Here is a 17,221-nt window from a genome sequence, read left to right on the forward strand (position 1 = left end):
TTCTGGCACTTGGCTTACCAGTGTCCCTAGAGAAATAACCCTATGACAGTGGGACAAATCCTCAGCTTGTAGGTGTGCGTGTGCATGTAATCTCTCTCTCTCCCACACACACACACACAGAGAACTAGGTTAAAAGAACATTGGTACGGTTGCAAAGTCAAGCCCTGGAAAGTTAGCAAATGCATGAATGAAGGTTGCCAGTGCAACTTGAATTCAGCTTCCTTGTGCGTATACATTATGCTACAACCTTTAATGACATGATCACATACTGTTTTTCCCCCACCAGACCCCTGCCTCATTCAGGGCCCAGAATAGAGCAGGGGTAGTGAATTATTTTTTGTTACGGTCCAAATTTCTTGGTCAAGGTCCAGACTCCAGAGAAAATAATAATAAAAAAACCAATAATGATGATAAGAAGTAAATAAAAAGATTTTGGGGTCCATTCAAAAGCGTCTGGTGGTCCGGATTTGGCCCACAGTCCACCTATTGACAACCCCTGGATTAGAGGGTGCTCACTGAATGAGCAGTTGTTTCATATTTTTTCTCTCCTCGTTGTTCAGTGTGGCCCCTGCCTTATTGACCGCACATTGTTCAGACACTGCTCTGAAGCCAGCATTATGGGTCATCTCATGGGCTGTGCTGGGGTGCTCATCACTGAGGTCATTGTAAACATTCATTAAGAGGAGGGGGTATTGTTCCCATTTTACAGATGGGGAACTGAGTCACACAGAGAGATTAAGGTTATAAGTATCTACTAATGTTGGGTGACGAGAGGCCGAGGGGCTGATTTTTTCAGAGTTCTCTGTGGTATTTAGCGCTTCTGGAGTGAGAAGCACACAGTGACCGTGTGTGAACTGCTTGATTCAAGTGACTTGCTCAGCATCACACAGGAACTCTGTGGCAGAGGCAGAGTTAGAATTCAGTTCTCCAGGGCAGCGCTCACCCACCTTAACAATGAGCCCCTCCTTTCTCTCCCTGCAGTCCTCTGTCTGATTCACTATGCATCGTCAGACTTCCGCGACGGTCCGTTTCCTTCACTGCACAACTCTCATTCACCCCCAGTGAGGTCCGGGCGCTAGTATCGCTAGCCTCTAAGTGGACCAGCACTGGGACCTCTTGCCAGTGGGTTTCCCAGACACTTGCTGTCAGCAGACGAATGGTGGGACTCAGGGTTCCTGGGTTTCATTCCAGGCTCCAGAGGGCAGTGTTCTCTAATGGTCACAGATTCTTCTACTTGTTCCTCACCAAGCTTGAGCCCTTCGGCCCTGTCCCCTCAGCTTGTCTTTTATCCCAGTCCTGTATCTTCCCCACCCGGGTTCCTCATTCCAGTCTCACCTAGGCAGTCCCAGTCTCCATTCCTCAAGCTTCTCCTCTCAGTCCAGGTCACCCTACCCCTCTCCCAATCTCCCACCCCTAACCCCAGTCTGCTTGCCCAGCTGGTCTCAGTTCCTCCATCCAGGCTCATCAGCTGATCTGTCTCTCTCCTTCCCCACCTGGCCTCCAGTCCCAGCCTCCTCCCACAAGTTCCTCATCCGATCTGTTTAAATTTCTCTGCCCCACCCCTGTGACAAAGCGGGAATGTTCTTAATGGTTTCTCTGACTACTGTGTGGGTGCCTCAGTTTCTCCTAGGCATTTCTTAAGTATCTAGGTGGTGGGATAAGGGTGTGTGATTGTTGCAGAGCCCTAGAGGGCAGGTGTGTGCAGGGGTCTGCACAGAGAAGGGCCACACCCTGTCTCCTGGCAACTGATGGCCTGGGCCCCTCTCCTCTGCAACCTCTACAAAGGTGCCAACTGAAGGTGTTGGAGAACAAAGAGACCAGATGACCTCCTGGCCCGGGAAAGAGATAAAGGCTGGAGGAGGAGCCAGGGGGAGACTGGCGGAGATGGCTGGAGAGAGTTTCAGTTGGGAGCTGGCTGGGGAAATGGAGGGAGGGCCAGATGGGCCTCTGGCCTCCCTGCCCCCCGAAGATGGACCTGACTGAGGGGTCCTGGTCTCTGTACCTACAAGCTCTGTGTTATACCGTGTTCCTGTCGTCTAATAAACCTTCTGTTTTACTGGCTGGCTGAGAATCACGTCTGACTGTGGAGTTGGGGTGCAGGGCCCTCTGGCTTCCCCAGGAGCCCCGCCAGGGCAGACTGGCTGTGGGAAGCGCACGGTGTGGAAGGGGATGCTGAATGCTCCGAGGTCAGACCCAGGAAGGTGGAAGCCATGTGAGCCGCTTGCCCTGGAGACAGTCTGCTCACAGAGAGGAGGCTCCCCCAGAAAAAAAAAAGGAGAAGGCTTTTTTAAGTCTTATCAATTGGCCAAATCTGGGTGCATTCTCACCGGGATGGCGAAAGGCACATCCGTGACGCAAAGGCCACCACTCTGCCGAATGTCAACTCCCTGCTCTAAAGGGTGGGATGCTAAAGCTTCTCAAAGAAAAGGGCATCAGGATTTTTGCAACCTGGGTAGAACCATGTATTTGCTCTAGCCTCATTCTCAGAAATGGCTGGACTGGTTTTTGCTGATGTTAGCATGGGAAATTTCAGCCCAAATGATTGAAGTTTGGCAAAGAGGCAACTGAAAACAGGGTCTTATAATGGGAAGGCTCAGGCAACCCTTACTATATAGGTGGATAGCCTCTCATGAGACTATTTGGGAAAGCCAAATTTTAAATTCCCATGTGGAAAGTCTTGTCCCAAAGTGCTTGCATTCGTCCATCGCGAGGAGAGGACCAACACCACATGACTGACTTGAGCAACAGCAAGTAAGAGAGCTGGAGTCTCAAATGTTTATTGCCATCGGCCCATAGTGTAAATGGAGATGCAACAGGCCGAGTAAGTGGGAACAATTAATATGTCCAAGGAAGGCACTTTAACCAAAGTGGGAGTGAGGGGAGATGGGGGCGGCTCCCACCCCGGCGACAGATGCCAAGGAAGCGCATGTGTAGGATCCTTTGGCTCATCTGCTCTGCATCACCCAAATTATACCCTCCACCATGCTGTTCTCACTTCAGGGGCTTGATGTGTTGGATTTAGATAATTGCAGCCAGCTCCTGCTGGCTGCCTTCCAGACAGCATTTAACACTCGCAATCACTGGATCAGGCGCTATAGGCTTCCAGCCTCGTAGGGGGGGAACAATTAAACCCACTAATCAATAGCTCGCGTCACCTTTCACTTCCCGCATCTGTTTCCTTTCCAGGTACTGAAACACTGTAATTCCTCCTGCCCGCCTCCCCTGAAGCTTCCAAGTTGCGTGGCTGGCGTTTTCGGGCAGCGCCTTGAGCAGGATTTGCAGGGACACCAGGACATCCCGAGAGGGAAATCCCGCTGCTCCAGGCCTGGGGTGGGCTGTAGGCCCTTATGTGGGTGGAGGGAGATCCAGGTGGATGCAGTGTGCATGGCTGGCTCTCTGCTGGTGGTTATTCCGCTGTGCGGTTCTCAGGTTTTAATCGTTCCGTTTGTGTTCAAATGATCTGGGGAAGCGACGCAGCAAAAATGGCTGGTATTCGGGGTGTTAAATATATTCGGCCAGAATATATTATGTTCTGTTATGATCTGACCCCTTTTGCACTGCTCAGGTTGCATGGAGGGGCCAGATTCTGGCAATAAGTTAGCATCTGCGAATTACCCTGATGGAGTGGGGGATGCCTCTCGGGCATAAATACCATGGAACTGATTGCTGCACCAGCCATCCTGCAAGCCCAGCATAGGGGGACAAGCGTGTGAATACACTGACTGGGGGAGGGGGTCTGATGGAACTCTGTTCCCCTCCGTTCTTAGGGACCAAAGTGCCGTGAGTTAGAGCCAGCCTTAGACAGTGCTGACTTCCTCCAGGATCAGCGCAGACCAGCCTGCAGGATCAGGGAGCCAGACCCCAGCTCCTTGATGTCCCTCACCACTCTGCTGGCCCATGATGTATATTTTTAGGGATGAAATTTGGGAGGGGGGGCTGGAGGGGCAATTGTGCTGCAAGCTGGAATTTTGTTGTTATTTTTCCCGAGGAGCGCTACTGTTGAAATCAGCGTCGAACGTGACCAGGTTGACATCCCTTCTCAGTGTCATCTGCAGGGTGGGTGACACTGTGTCGTGTTCAGGACTGACACTAACTTTGAAATGCTAACATTTGTGCATGGTGGCAGGAAGTCGCTGGACTCCCAGTGGAGCTAGCAGTCAGTGCTCCACGGGCAGCTGAACAAGGGCTATCGGAAAGCTGAAAGACTAGCCTAAAAATATCTGAGCAGCTGGCTTTCCGATCAGCTGGTGGGGCAATGGCAAAGGGCTCCGGGTGGTGACGGCCAGCGATGGGAGGTGGGTGGAATATTTGAAATCAGGTTGTTTGGGGGTTAATCCTAATTTTGGTCCCTGGAAGGAAAATAGACATGTGTTTAACCAGATTTAAAGAGACACTGGAACTTGAAAGCTCATCATGACTTCGAAGTCGTTTCCAACACTACCGAGTGTTTCTGCCAATCGCTGTGGTTTGAGGATCCCTCTTTCCTGGTCTGACCCTTTTCTCTCCTTTGCTGCTGTGGGCAAGAGCTGCACAAGAGATAGGAGAAATGAAGACTAGGCCCAATTGTGAGTCCTCTCTCAAACTGAGCCGCACCTTTTGCTGCCATGGAAGTCCTGAGGCAAAAGCCTCTGCTCCAGCCCCTCCACACTGAGTAAAAGGGCCAGAGTGGGGTGAAAAGGCTCTGAAAGCCCCAGTCCGATCCCTGGGAGGATTCCCTGGCACAGGCCCTGGGGCATGCAGCTGTGAAGCTGTCCTCTGAGGACTCTCATGCAAGACCATACAGGCTGGAGGCAGATGGGGCATGTCCAGGGCAGGGCCATGGTGCACGTAATGTGAAGACACTGAGCTGCAGTGCAGCCATAGGGCAGACTTGGGAGACTGCCTTAATTTAGGCCCTCCGAGCTGTCTAAATTATACTGGGGCATCTGCAAGCCCCAGAGCAGCCCAGGATTGGGAGGGCACAGAGATAGCTTAGAGCCACCTTACTTGCCTGCCCTTGGGCTCAGGGTTCTGTGCTGAGCTGTGAAAAGATGCAGCCCGGAATCACACCCAGTGGGAGTACGGCTGTGCCAATCTGGCCCTAAATGACGCTGTGACACACAAAACGCTGCCAGTAAACAAACTGCAAACACCGAGACGTTTGTTCTCTAATCTGCTTCAATTACAGTGATCAGAGGAGTCACTTGTTCCAACAGTCAGCAAAAAAAATGTAAGCAGCTCTGTAGGGCCAGATTCCCAGCTGATTACCCATTTGAAGCTGATGGCATCCCATTCCCCCTCGAAGCCTTAATTTTTGTGCCAATGGCTAACACAGCAGTGAGTTTAGGAAGTTGTGTGTTCATATTCTCTATTGGGACCATTAGACAAATCAGAAGCAGCAAACTGATGCCACGCGCAATGCCAAGGATACAGACAAAAAAAATTATAAAAGCAAATGGAAGGGAGACTAGATTGCTCAAAGGAAGGGAATGGAACACAGCCCTTTGGCTGACTGTCCTAACAAGATGGAAAGTCATTGCAGCATTAGGAGATCAGGAGAGACTTTAGGAGACGCTCATGTCATCTGCCTTCTTGCCCTCCACGTATAATTGAAGTGATGACCACTTGTCCACACTGGTTTTGTCCCAGATCTGCTTCTGAACTGCATTAGACACAACCTTAGAAATGTGATTAACAGAATTGTCCCTGGTTGTTACACTCAACAACAGTGTGTCCTGAGATCAGAAACGTACCATTGACTTGTCTTTAGCACCTTCCAAGCGAGACCTCCCCTCTCACAGCCTTAGACCCACATCTGGGATAGTCTGGGGGCCTGACGTGTAAAAAGAGACTCGTCCAAGCCAATGGAAGGCTTTGTATTGAGTTCAGTGGGCTTGGGCTGAAGACCCGTGGAAAGAAAGTCTCTAGAGGCTGTTGTACCTTCTGTTCAGCTCGGAGCAGGTAGCTGGGCAGAGGGGGAGGGGTGCGGCCTGTTGTAGGACTAGGGAAATAATCATACATACAGCAACATAAGATCAGCTAGGCTCAGGGCCAGGAGTTAACAATAGCTCTTCATGGGGAGAGTGTGACAGTCAGACGGGCGGCAGAGGAGCTGTAATTAAGCAGCTTTGCTGAAGGGAAAGGTCAGAGTTCCTTTATATGGTAACTTCCTTCACGCTCCCCCCTCCCCCCGCATAATTAGTGTGGTTAATAGGAAAGATATCCAACTCCCTTGAGGTTTCCTAAACCTCCTGCCACTGGCATCCAGCCTGGCGCAGAGACTGATGCTAATGTGGCCCCTGGAGCCGTAAGAAGAGCTGGCTCATCCTTGATTGGTTTAGAAAGCCCCTGGGTCTCAGCCAGAGGTCAGGGGTCTATTACAGGAGCAGGGAGCTTCTGTGGCCTGCGATGTGCAGGAGGTCAGACTAGATGATCATGAATGGTTCCTTCTGACCTTAGTCTAGGAGTCTGTAGGTTGTGAGTTTGGCTGTTCAGACTGCACCTGTCCCCTTGGCCTGGCTCTGGTAGTCACCTCCCGTGCTGCTGTGAACGCTGCCTCCACTGGGACTGGCTTGAGCATCTATCCCCAGCCAGCCTGATCCCACGCCTGGTTCGATGCCATCAGCAGCGGCTTACGTCCCTCTGCTTCCTTGCTGCAGTTCGCTGCAGGCTGTGGTTTTGGCCTCCCCTCCCAGCAGGCTCTTGGCAGTGCAGTTTTTGCCTTTCCATTCTGAGCAAGTCAGTTACTTAGCGCCATACAAAAGTGCCCTCAAAAATATCCGGAGTAGAAAGCGCCCTGGTGGATGGTGACCGGAAAGCCATTGGCAGCCAATGGCTCTTTGGGTGATGAGTTGGGGTTCTCAGTCTAGGTCCCAATGGGCAGCTGTTCGCCTCACTAGACTCCCCATTGCAACTGGTTCTGGTGGACCCTCTTAGAGAGGCCGAGGCCAAGGAGATGGATCAGTGATGAGGCACGTTGGAGGAACTGTCTGAGGGGAGCGTGTGCTGCTGCAATAGGTAGACACACGGTCTGTGTTCCACTTCTTACCACTAACCACAGCACCTAATCATGTCCCCCATTTACACTCATGGAACTCCACTTACTTCAGAGAGTTTCCCATGGCAGAAAACCTCTGGAACAAGGGGATCAAACCTGTGGTTCACCTAGACCACTGTCCTATCGCTGAGAAGGACCGGCAGCAGCTGCTGCAGAGGAAGGTGTAATTTGGTCCCATGTTTCCAGAAAAGAGCGGGCGACATTGCTCCTCTCTTTTCATCCTTCCTCCCCCATCCATCTGTTTGGCTGTATGCAGGGAGCTCCTGGTTATGCTAATAGAACCTATGAGGAAGGAACATGTGTTTGAATAATACCCATTGCGGGGCACTGGCGCAGATTGTAAAAGGGGACTTTAAATGGGGAAACAAAACTCTCTTGTTGTTCGGGAAAAGACAAGTAATCTCTAAGGAGACTTCAGTTATTGCCAAAAAATCCCTGTCTGTTGCAAATGGCTTTGATTCCCTAGCCCCTGTACTTGTTTGTGCACAGAGAAAGAGTCATTTTTTTAATTTAAAAAAGGCTTAATTTGGAAGGGGGAAAATCTGTTTAAAATTAGAAGAAGGGGAAAAAAAAGAAAAGCTAACCAACAAACTGTGTTGCTCAAGGGTGGAGGACACAATGCCCGCGGTTGGCTACGGAGGGGAAAATGCTTCTTAAAAAAGCCTCAAGAAACTTCCCACTTGATTTAGTCTCAAATAATTTGTTTGAAACAAAGAATTAATGTATTTGTTGGAATGTTTCATTTGTGCCATAGGAAGACGCCATGTGCCAGGTGCCACCTCCTTCCCATGCTCCCCTTCCCCCCGCGGTTACACTGCCCACAGTCACCGTTTTCACCGGGCCTCCTTCTGCCTGCACAGCACCGGGGGAATTTGCTGCAGCTGCCTGACACAAGCACAGGGCTCTAAGTCAGTGACCTTAAGAGCACCCCGGTGCCAGATGGCAAGGGGCCCCCTGCTATTTAACAGTAAAACTCAGCTGGCCTGACTGGCTCAATACACCTCAGACTCTGTGTATTAAAAGGTGGCTTGTAATACGTCATTTGAAAAGTAGTAACAAGCTGGTCTTTAATATCGCTGTGAAATGTATGTAACAAGGCTGTATGTGGACTTACAGATATGCTCTCAGATTTGTCTTTTGGAGTCCCAAGGAGGCCAGCTAGGTCTTTTCCAGACAAAGGAAAATGGCCAATGCCTCTTGGGCTCGATTGGAAATCATGCCAGGTGTGGCCCAGAGTAATGGGCTCTTCATTGGCAGGAAGATCATTTATATTGTAAAACCATAGGAGACTGCAAAAAGTAACAGGGTGTGGGCTCCCTTGGTGGACAGTGGACATGGAAAGCGAGTCCCCCCAGGAAGGCTCCCTGACTTCAAAAACAAAGAGAAACTTTGAGGGTATAAGGAACTGCTGAAAGATATTGGGGGTATCCACCACTTAAGGGACAAAGGGGGAATAGCACCTTCTGAGTTCAGGAAAAGTGGACCTCTTGGGCTGGGAAGCTGGAGTCGTTGGAAATGGATCATAGGTGAGAAACATGCTTAGACAAAGACTGTAACTTGCTGAAATTAAGCTTAAGTCAGTAGAAAGCAGGCTTGGGTCGGTTTTCCTTGTCTCCATGCCTGTCTCTTCTGTTTTCCTTAGGATCCCTTCAATCTCTGTTCCTTGTTAATAAACTTATTCTTGCTTTATTACAAACCCATCTCAGGGCTGTGTACGAAACTGAAGGGTAAGATCCTCAGCCAAACTACCAGGCTGGTGTGCGCTCTGCCTCTTTGGAAGCAGTGAACTTGAGAACTTCTGGGAGGGTCCGGTGAAAAGGGCTGGGCACAGCAGGGGAGACTCGGGACTGGAAGGGCTGTTGGGGTAACCAGGCTGGGGGAAGCCATTGTGCTCTGAGCCAAAGCTGCACAGCACAGAAGCACCTGGGGTTACAGGGCAGGCGGGGACACAGCCCCTCACTGGTCTGGGTGCCCCCACAAAGCCCATGCACCTCTCCTGCCAGGGGCTGTTCCAGGGTAGGTCGGAGGTGTGCTGTCAGGATAGGAGGTGCAGATAGTTCATTCCTACATGGTGGCTATTCCCTCATGCAGCAGCTACCTCCCCTTCATCCTGGCACGAGGCTTTGTGCTGGTTTAGAGAGGAATTCACCCTCATGGCTCCTTTGACGTGAGTGGGTTTGTGCTGGGGCAGATGAGATCAGAATCAGGCCCCTCTGAGATTTTGCTTGAGTGGGGGCTGAGCAGTGAGCCCAGGGGTTGGCCCCACTGAAGCGAGTGTGTCTGATCCGCCTGTTGCCTGCATCTCCATTTCTACCTCCGCCTGCTCTTGACCCAGGCCGACGGTTCTCCACCCCTTCCCCCTTCCTCTCCACGTGGCCTCTTCAGCCAAACTGTTCCATCAGGGCTACTTCGGCTTGTCCCCAGCTCTGCCTCTTTGAGCAGGACATTGAGCAACTGGCCCAGAACATCCCCAGCAAGCCCTACAAGCCAAAGTGTCTCCTGCATCTCTGTGCAAGGAGCCTTCAGTCCTTCCCACTGACTGATTAACCATTGGAAAAGCTAACTAAGGGGCATGGTGGATTCTCTGTCACTGGCAATTTTTAATTCAAGACTGGATGCTCTTCCGAGAGAGAAGCTGCAGTTCAAACAGGAGCTATGGCGGGGGAAGTGCTATGGGTTATACAGGAGGCCAGTCTACATGATTATAATATAATCCTTTCTGACCTTGGAATCTATCTACCTGTGGAGAATGATGGACTAATACCTAGTGAGACAGTGTATTGCCGTGGTAGCGCATAAGGCTCGCTGTCGGGAGAACTGGGTTCTCTTCCTTGTTCTGACACAGCCTGGGCACCTGATCTCTGCTTCCTTAAGTTCTCGGTCAGTCTGTCTGTCCGTCCGTTCATCTCAGGCTCACCCAGGGTATCCGAGTGACCACGCAATGCCCCCATCAACACCAAACTATTGCAAATAAATGAGTCAAGGCCTGGCAAGCGTAGTCTCCCTGCTGTACCAGGTGCTGATTCAATACATTCCCTCAGCAGCCCCCTTCATCCCTGCCCCCTATGCAAACTTGGCAAGTGCTGGCAGCCGTGTGGGTGAATTCCCCTCTGTGCTATGGAGGGCTACACATCTCTCTAATCTAATCCCTATTTTAACAATACTAACACACAGGTGAGGCAGACTGGTCTCCAGATATGCATTCGTCAGTGTTCACTGTGGCCTAGGGGCCTTGGCATGAGCTGGCACCTGGCCTGCCAGCGTCACAGTGGAAGGATCTTTTACAGCCTGAGGCTGCCATCCTGGTGCGAGCCAGGCCTTCCCTGTCTCTGCTTTGGGCTGTGCCCAGCTGTGAAATTGACTAGGAGTGGTGAGAAATGAGAAGCAAGAGGCAGCGTTGACGCTTTGCTGTCTCTTTGCTTTCGGCCCGCTTTACGTCTCTCCCCTGAAGGGCTGGTGGCTCCTTCTTTCTAGTTCCTGACAGTGGGTCAGTCAAATTGATTTTGATCGTTTCTGTAAGTCGCTCCTTGGCTATAAACAGAAACACTTTCTTCTTAATGCAGTTTTAATTCTAGAATTGAACAGTTATTAGATCATTGTCCCCTATTGAGCTGTTTTGCCTCTTCTCTGCTAACGGAATCAATCGAACAGGTATTCACCACATGGGTAGGTGTATTCAGAACATGTGTAGTGAGGGGGGGACTCGGATGTGCTCTGCATGTCTGTACCCCCCCAGGCAGAGCCCAGGCATGTACGAATCCATACACACACAAAAGCCATGTGTGTATGGATTAACACACCCGCACAGATCCCCACAGACCACACCCACGTGCATGTGTGAAGCTGCACTTTCACAAATCTATATATGTATGTAGTCAAGTGTATGTATGAAGAAAGAGCCACGTGCATTGAGAATCTGCACACTCCCGCAAATCCGCACGTGTTTACAGGCACACACAGACAAAAACCACACATGTCTGAATTCACAGTCGTACCAAACCACAGCTGTATATGCATCCCTCGATGCACACACACCACACACGAATATAATACTCACCCGTCCCCCGCCCCAAAATCCCATACACAGGCTCACTTGGCCCTCATGTGCCTGTCACAAGATCACTTTCACAGTACAAATATATATATATACACACACACACATGGGAAAACACCAAATATCTCTGCTCAGAAACCATGGCTTCCGTTCTGTGTGATCGCTCCCCCTCAGACTCTCTGGGGCAGCTTCCACACAAAGATCTTTCTATGGTTTGTGGCACAGTCGACCCACTGACTAAACTACGCAGATAGGAGCATAAAGCTAATCGGCTCTGATCCAGCCGTGGCTACATCTAGACCAGTGTCCTGTCTCTCGGGGGGGCAGCCCCAGATATAGCAGAGGAAGATATGAGAACCCTGCAGTAGCAGATGTGGGATAATCTACTCCCCATCTAGGTCTGATCCTGGTCTCTAACAGCTAGAGATTGGCTTAAACCCTGAAGGACGCGGTTTACCATCCCTCTAAAATCGTTATCGTACTAAATCATTAATGTGCATGCACGGAGGAGACGAAAAGCAGAGCTACATGTACATGGTGCACACCCTGGCATCCAAGCACGGAAACCACACGTGTGCTTTTTGGCACACATGCGCCCACCCACAAGCCAATATGTCCCAGCATGCAGCCCTGCCCACACCTGCCTGTGCGCTCCCCTTCGGACCCGAGCAAAGGTGTGCTGGCGCTAATGTACTCACACACGCGCTTCTGGTCACTGGTACACACACAATCATACAGCCCTGCACAACAAATACACCCATCGTGCGCGCACACCACTATACACGCTACACCTATTCCTAGATGTACGCACATCCGCACGGGAGTATGGATGTACCCACAGGAACGTGCACCGCCCAGCTAAAGATCTGGAAGGGAGACTAATCAATGCACAATCCGTCTGGAGGCCAGTCTGCACGCTCCCACGGTAAACAGCTGCTGTCCTGGAAGTACCAGCCTGCTGCTGGAGGTGTCACATCCTCTTGGCTCTGATCTCACCCCCTTCCCCTCCCTGCAGAAAGCTGGGGAATGCTCCTGTCTGGTGAAGGGCAGGGTCCATGTCACAGCACCCAAGGGAATGTCTGCTCCAGTGGGCGGGAGGGGGGCGCACGTCTCCTAGGGCAGGTTTCAGCCCCGACTGCTGCTGCCCCTGCCCATCCAGGAGCCTCTAAAGAGAGAATGAAACGTGAGGCCCAGTGGGGAGGGGGAATCTCAGAGCCTGACAGTCTGGGGCCAGCAGCCAGTATTCCTGGAGCCCTCCTGATGAGGCTGAGCAGAGGTGGCTTCTCCTGGGGTGGGCTCATGGGTGGGTGGGTCACTGGGGAGGTGAGGATGGCCTCGGCGGAAGGCAGGTGAAATAGAGAATGGGGAACAGCGACGGAGAAAGGAGGAAAGTGTCTGACCCAGAGGGTGAGGGAGTGCAGGGGGGCAGCCAAGCAGACACCTACCTGGCCCAGGGCTGCCTTGCGCAGCGGGGCTCCACCTGGGCCCCGCGTGGATATTCCTGAGCGCCTCCAGCATCTCGGCCCTGCCCGCACGCGCTCTGGAACAGTGGAGCAGGTGTAGGTAGCTCAGGCTGTCAGTGCCCAGCTGAGGGACCCATTCCAGGCCTGGTTCCTGGACAGTGACCGTCTGGCCAATCCCAGGGCACGTGCGGCTGTCCCAGCAACAGCCCCGGTGATTGAAATGCGGTGAGAGGCTGGCGTAGAGTTGCCCCAAAGTAGGTAGCGTTGGGACCAGTGGTGGTATCCAAGGCCCTGGGGTGGGGGTGTGACCCCCCACTGCCCATCTTGCTGTCACAGCCCTAGGGCAGGCCCCTAGCAGCTCTTTCCTCCAGACGTCTGACTGTCGATCTGCTCCCTCTGCCCCTACAGGTGCTGAGCGCTTGTCCTCCTCCCCGGGCAATGGGTCCCCACTGACCTCCGTGCTATAACCTCCCAGCTCCAGCTCAGCCACCTGTTGCCAATGCTCACATGCCAGAGGCCATCGTTTTGACCAGTGCTGCCTGGTGGCTCTTTCCACTCCCCAGGGGCAGGGCCATGGGGCTCTCCGTCCCCCTGTGGCTTTGGCTGCTCCATGCCACCACATGCCTCGCCAGCAGCCCGAACCCCAGCTACAGCACAGTGGCCAAGAAGGAGATCAGCACGGAAGGGGACCTGGTCATCGGGGGGCTGTTCCCGGTACACGAGAAAGGCAGCTCCAACGAGGAGTGCGGCAAGATCAATGAGCACCGGGGGATCCAGCGCCTCGAGGCCATGCTCTTCGCCTTGGATGAGATCAACAAAGACCAGCGCATCCTGCCAGGGATCACACTGGGGGCCCACATCCTGGACACCTGCTCCAAGGACACCTACGCCCTGGAGCAGTCTCTGGATTTCGTCCGCGCCTCCCTGACCCGAGTGGATGGCTCCGAACACATCTGCCCTGACGGCTCCTATGCCATTCACGATGACGTTCCCATGGCAATCACTGGAGTCATCGGGGGCTCCTACAGTGACGTCTCCATCCAGGTACTCTGTGCACAGTGGGCAAGCTGGGGCCATGGGGATTAGAACGAGAGGGCATTGAGGCCCAGGCCACTGGAAGTAGGATCTAAGGTGACCTCTGTGTGGCCAGTCTGAATCTAGCTCTGGTTGGCAGGGAGTGAATGTCATGACACTCGGCTGGCTATGTGGTATGCTACACTATGTGCAATGAGTTTGGGGGGGTCTCAGTCCAGATCCTAGTCACCAGGTGCTTGCATCACAAGAGCTGGTGCTCTCTGGCATAGTCTCAGCAGAGAGGCCAGGGGCTAGATACCTCTTGGAGACCTAGCTGGTGGTCGCTCCAGGTCAGATTTGAAGGGGTGGGATGAGGCGGGTGTGAGGTGCAGCCATCCCTTCTGTACCTGTTTGGGGGATAAGCAGGGGTCTGAGCGTACGGGTGTGACCTCCACATCACCGTCCCAGGGAATGAGCGCATGGGTGTGACCCCTGCCCACCCCCAAGGAGTGAGCGTATCTGGCTTAACCCTACCCCGTGTCCTCCACACACACCCCCACCTGGATCAGCCCCGCACCTGGCTCTCTCATTGCCCCGGCATATGCTGATTTCATTATTGCCCACTTTACCATTTAGAAGCTAGCCTGCTCCTGCCCCAGTGCGGGTTTGCACCAGTTCCCATGCGTGCACACCCATGCCACTCACCACCCTCCTGCCCGTACACTGGAAAGCACTGTACACATCGCAGGGAAAGAGCCACAGACATTCCTCGGTGACACCGTGCTGGCTTGGGGCCTGTCAGTTTAGCTGCAGCCTTTCCGGCCTTTTAGGAACCTAAAATGCCTCTTTGCTTGTGGGGGATCCTCCGGGCATGTCAGCCCAGGCAGAGAGGACGTGGTGTGGCACGTGGTGCAGAGGTCACACCCTGTACGTTCAGATCCCTGGGATGGTGATGTGGCACGGGGTGCGGGGGTCACACCTTAGGACCTAGAGTGTCCTTGTAGCAGATGTGTATACACCCACATGTTGAACACCAAATGCCTTTGAACTCTCCCCAGACACAGGCCCTGCGACTTGCCCTGACCTTGTCCACACACTAGTATTTTGCAAGCCCTCTCTCCTTGCTGTGGCGGTGACATTAAACTCAGCCTAACTCAGCTCCCTGCCTGGGGGGGGGGATGGGCTTTTGATAGCACAGCAGCCAAGTTGATGTCTCCCTCTCATGGAGAGCCCCCTCCTCTCCCCGATTCCAAGCAGGCTAGTGGGGGCCTAGATCCCGAAGCGCTCAAGAGCCCTCCGCTCCCAACCACCACGGTACTTGGCTGCTGCTCCCAAGCCTCTCTGCGCTGCATTAATGCTGTAATTAATGCAAATTAATCTCTCATTATTCCATTCAAAGCCTGGCCCGGGGGGAGCAGGGACCGTGGCTAGGTGAGCCAGCGTGGCAGCCAGCCTGGTGCCAGGGCTTTGGGGCGCTGAGCCAGGCGTGCAAGAAACTGAGCCGAGTGTCTGAGCGGAGCTGGCTCCTTGCAGCAGGCCTGCGTGGGAGAGCCATTCATTCAGCAGAGCCCTGAGCTGCTGCTTGCAAAAGGGGTAGGGGGCCCCCCCACCGGTGCCCATTCACAGCCCTTCTCCTCCATCCCCCGCTTTCATGCTCTGCTTCAGCTCTGTCCTCAATTGCCTCCCTGCGGGAGGGGGCCCCACCGAGCACACCTGAGACTCCACCATCTGTTGCTAGCATCAGCCGCTTTCCTGCAGGCCTCCTGGGCCAAACGCCTCCCCTTGGGCTAGCTTGGCTGGAGTCGGTGAGATGCAGGCCCAGGGTGCGAGCTGGGCCCCTGGCTGGCTGGCAGGCAAAGAGACACAGAAAAGGAAGGAGACCTTCATTCATTTGTAGCCCCCCTCACTGCCCTGAGTGGGTGAATGCCAGGCAGCATCCCTATCGCCCCCCTCCCCACACACACACACCTCTAGCCCTGTCCTGTGAGATCGCTATGAGATCCGCCTTCCCTTCCTGCAGGGCCTTCCTGGATTCCCCTGCCAAGCAGATTGCTGCACAGCTGGGATGAGCAGCTCTCCTTTCCCTTCCAACTCAAGATGATGTCCCCCTGAGTCAGGCTGCCAGGGAGCCCTCGGCCCTGAACCAAGGGGTTTGCAGGGATGGGGAGGGGGAACAAGCGGGCAGAGGTGAAAGGAATCAAGGCAGGAGATAAGGGAGGTGGGCCAAAGAGAGGGGAGAGGCTGCGGGAGCTGAAAAGACGGGGGTACAGGAGCTGAATGGTCAGATGTGATATCTATTTGAAGTGCCATGAATAGCATTGCAATGGGGCTGTAGGAAGTAAAGGGAGCATTTTCTCTTTGGAGCTACTGTACATGGAGCGAGAGAAAAAGGAGGAGGGGAAGGAAAGAAAGGGATGGGGGAGGGATGGATGGACAGATAGAAATGATGATGGGGCCAGACAGATAGGCAATTAGATACACCGACAGCCCAGAAGGTGGGTAAATCCATCGCTGGGCAGACGAAAGGAGAGGGAGGTCGGCAGCGAGATCATTAGCCAGCTCATTAAAAAGATTAGCAGCTGATTAGCTGCAGTTGCAGACACTGTCCAGGGCTGGGGATAGAGCTGCGGGGCACTGAGGAGAACACGGAGCCGTTTATTAATAATTTGAGGCTTTCCTAGTGCTGCGTGTGTCCTCTCCAGGCTGTAATAAAGCAGAGCATGCTCGCGCTCTCCCCTGGGCTTCGCGCAGAGAGCTCCAGGTTTGATCCAGCGGAGACATCACATTTCTGAGGCTGCATTGAATTAGCACCTTCCCCCACCCAGACAGTGGCACACGCGCTCGCTGCTCTTTCCCCACTGGGCGCTCTCCCTCTCTCTCTCAACACTCCCTTCTGGGAGCAGAAGCCCCTTGTTCTGCAGGCTGGCTTGAGGACCAGTGGCTGAGTCCAAGGAGAGTGCAGCCTGCCCAGCACTGGGCCAAAGGTGGCTGTAAACTCAGATGCAGGACCAGGGTGGCCCCCAGTGTAAATTAGAGCAGCCCCAGGCTCTCAGCTCTATGCTGTGCCTGTGCAGGGGGGATTCTTTCCCAGCCACTCATGGTGCCTGTATCAGCCCCTATATGTTGCCAGAGCAGTGCAGGGTTGGATCTCTCCTTGCCTGTCTGTGCTTTGCTAGACACCTTCGGTAGGTATAATTCACCTAGCTCCCCATTGTTTTCCTGTCTAAGAAGCAGCCTGCAGCCCCTCCTGGAGGAACAGTCAGTGCTGCATGTTTTCTTGTTTCCAAGATCGTAGCTAATGCTAGTGTCTATTATCTAGAAGGGCCTCCAAAGCATTTTCACAGACCCCAGGCACCCAGCATTGCTCTCTGTTACGGCTCTGCGGGTGTAATCTGGATTAATGCAGCAGGACTGCTCCAGCGATGCAACTGCTAGCTGGGTATACAGGAACTGTGCATCAACACTGAGATGCAGCCACCTCGGGTGGAACACAGCAGCTGTTCAAAGCCAGCTAGGCAAGACACTGGAGCTAGTTCAGCCTGCTGGGAGAAGAGAACGGGAGGAGTTAGGACAGCAGGATGCAGTTACTGGTGGGAAGTTTGCTCGGATGCGGAGGCTGATGCTGCTCTGTTCTTGTGAAAAGCAAGAAGAGGT

The 17,221-nt window shown here is 53.2% G+C and overlaps 1 protein-coding gene across 1 annotated transcript in view; it reads left to right on the forward strand.

Annotated features, from left to right (window-relative positions):
• Nucleotides 1-17,221, forward strand: part of GRM2 (glutamate metabotropic receptor 2) — a 74,256-nt gene that overhangs the window by 22,083 nt on the left and 34,952 nt on the right. The window contains exon 2 of the mRNA XM_074958304.1: nt 12,962-13,597. Coding sequence (XP_074814405.1) covers nt 13,061-13,597 — 537 coding nt within the window. The 5' untranslated portion in view covers nt 12,962-13,060. The remainder of the gene's footprint in view (nt 1-12,961; nt 13,598-17,221) is intronic.

The sequence above is a fragment of the Natator depressus genome, chromosome 7 (genome assembly GCF_965152275.1).
Source record: "Natator depressus isolate rNatDep1 chromosome 7, rNatDep2.hap1, whole genome shotgun sequence".
Taxonomy (NCBI): Eukaryota; Metazoa; Chordata; order Testudines; family Cheloniidae; genus Natator; species Natator depressus.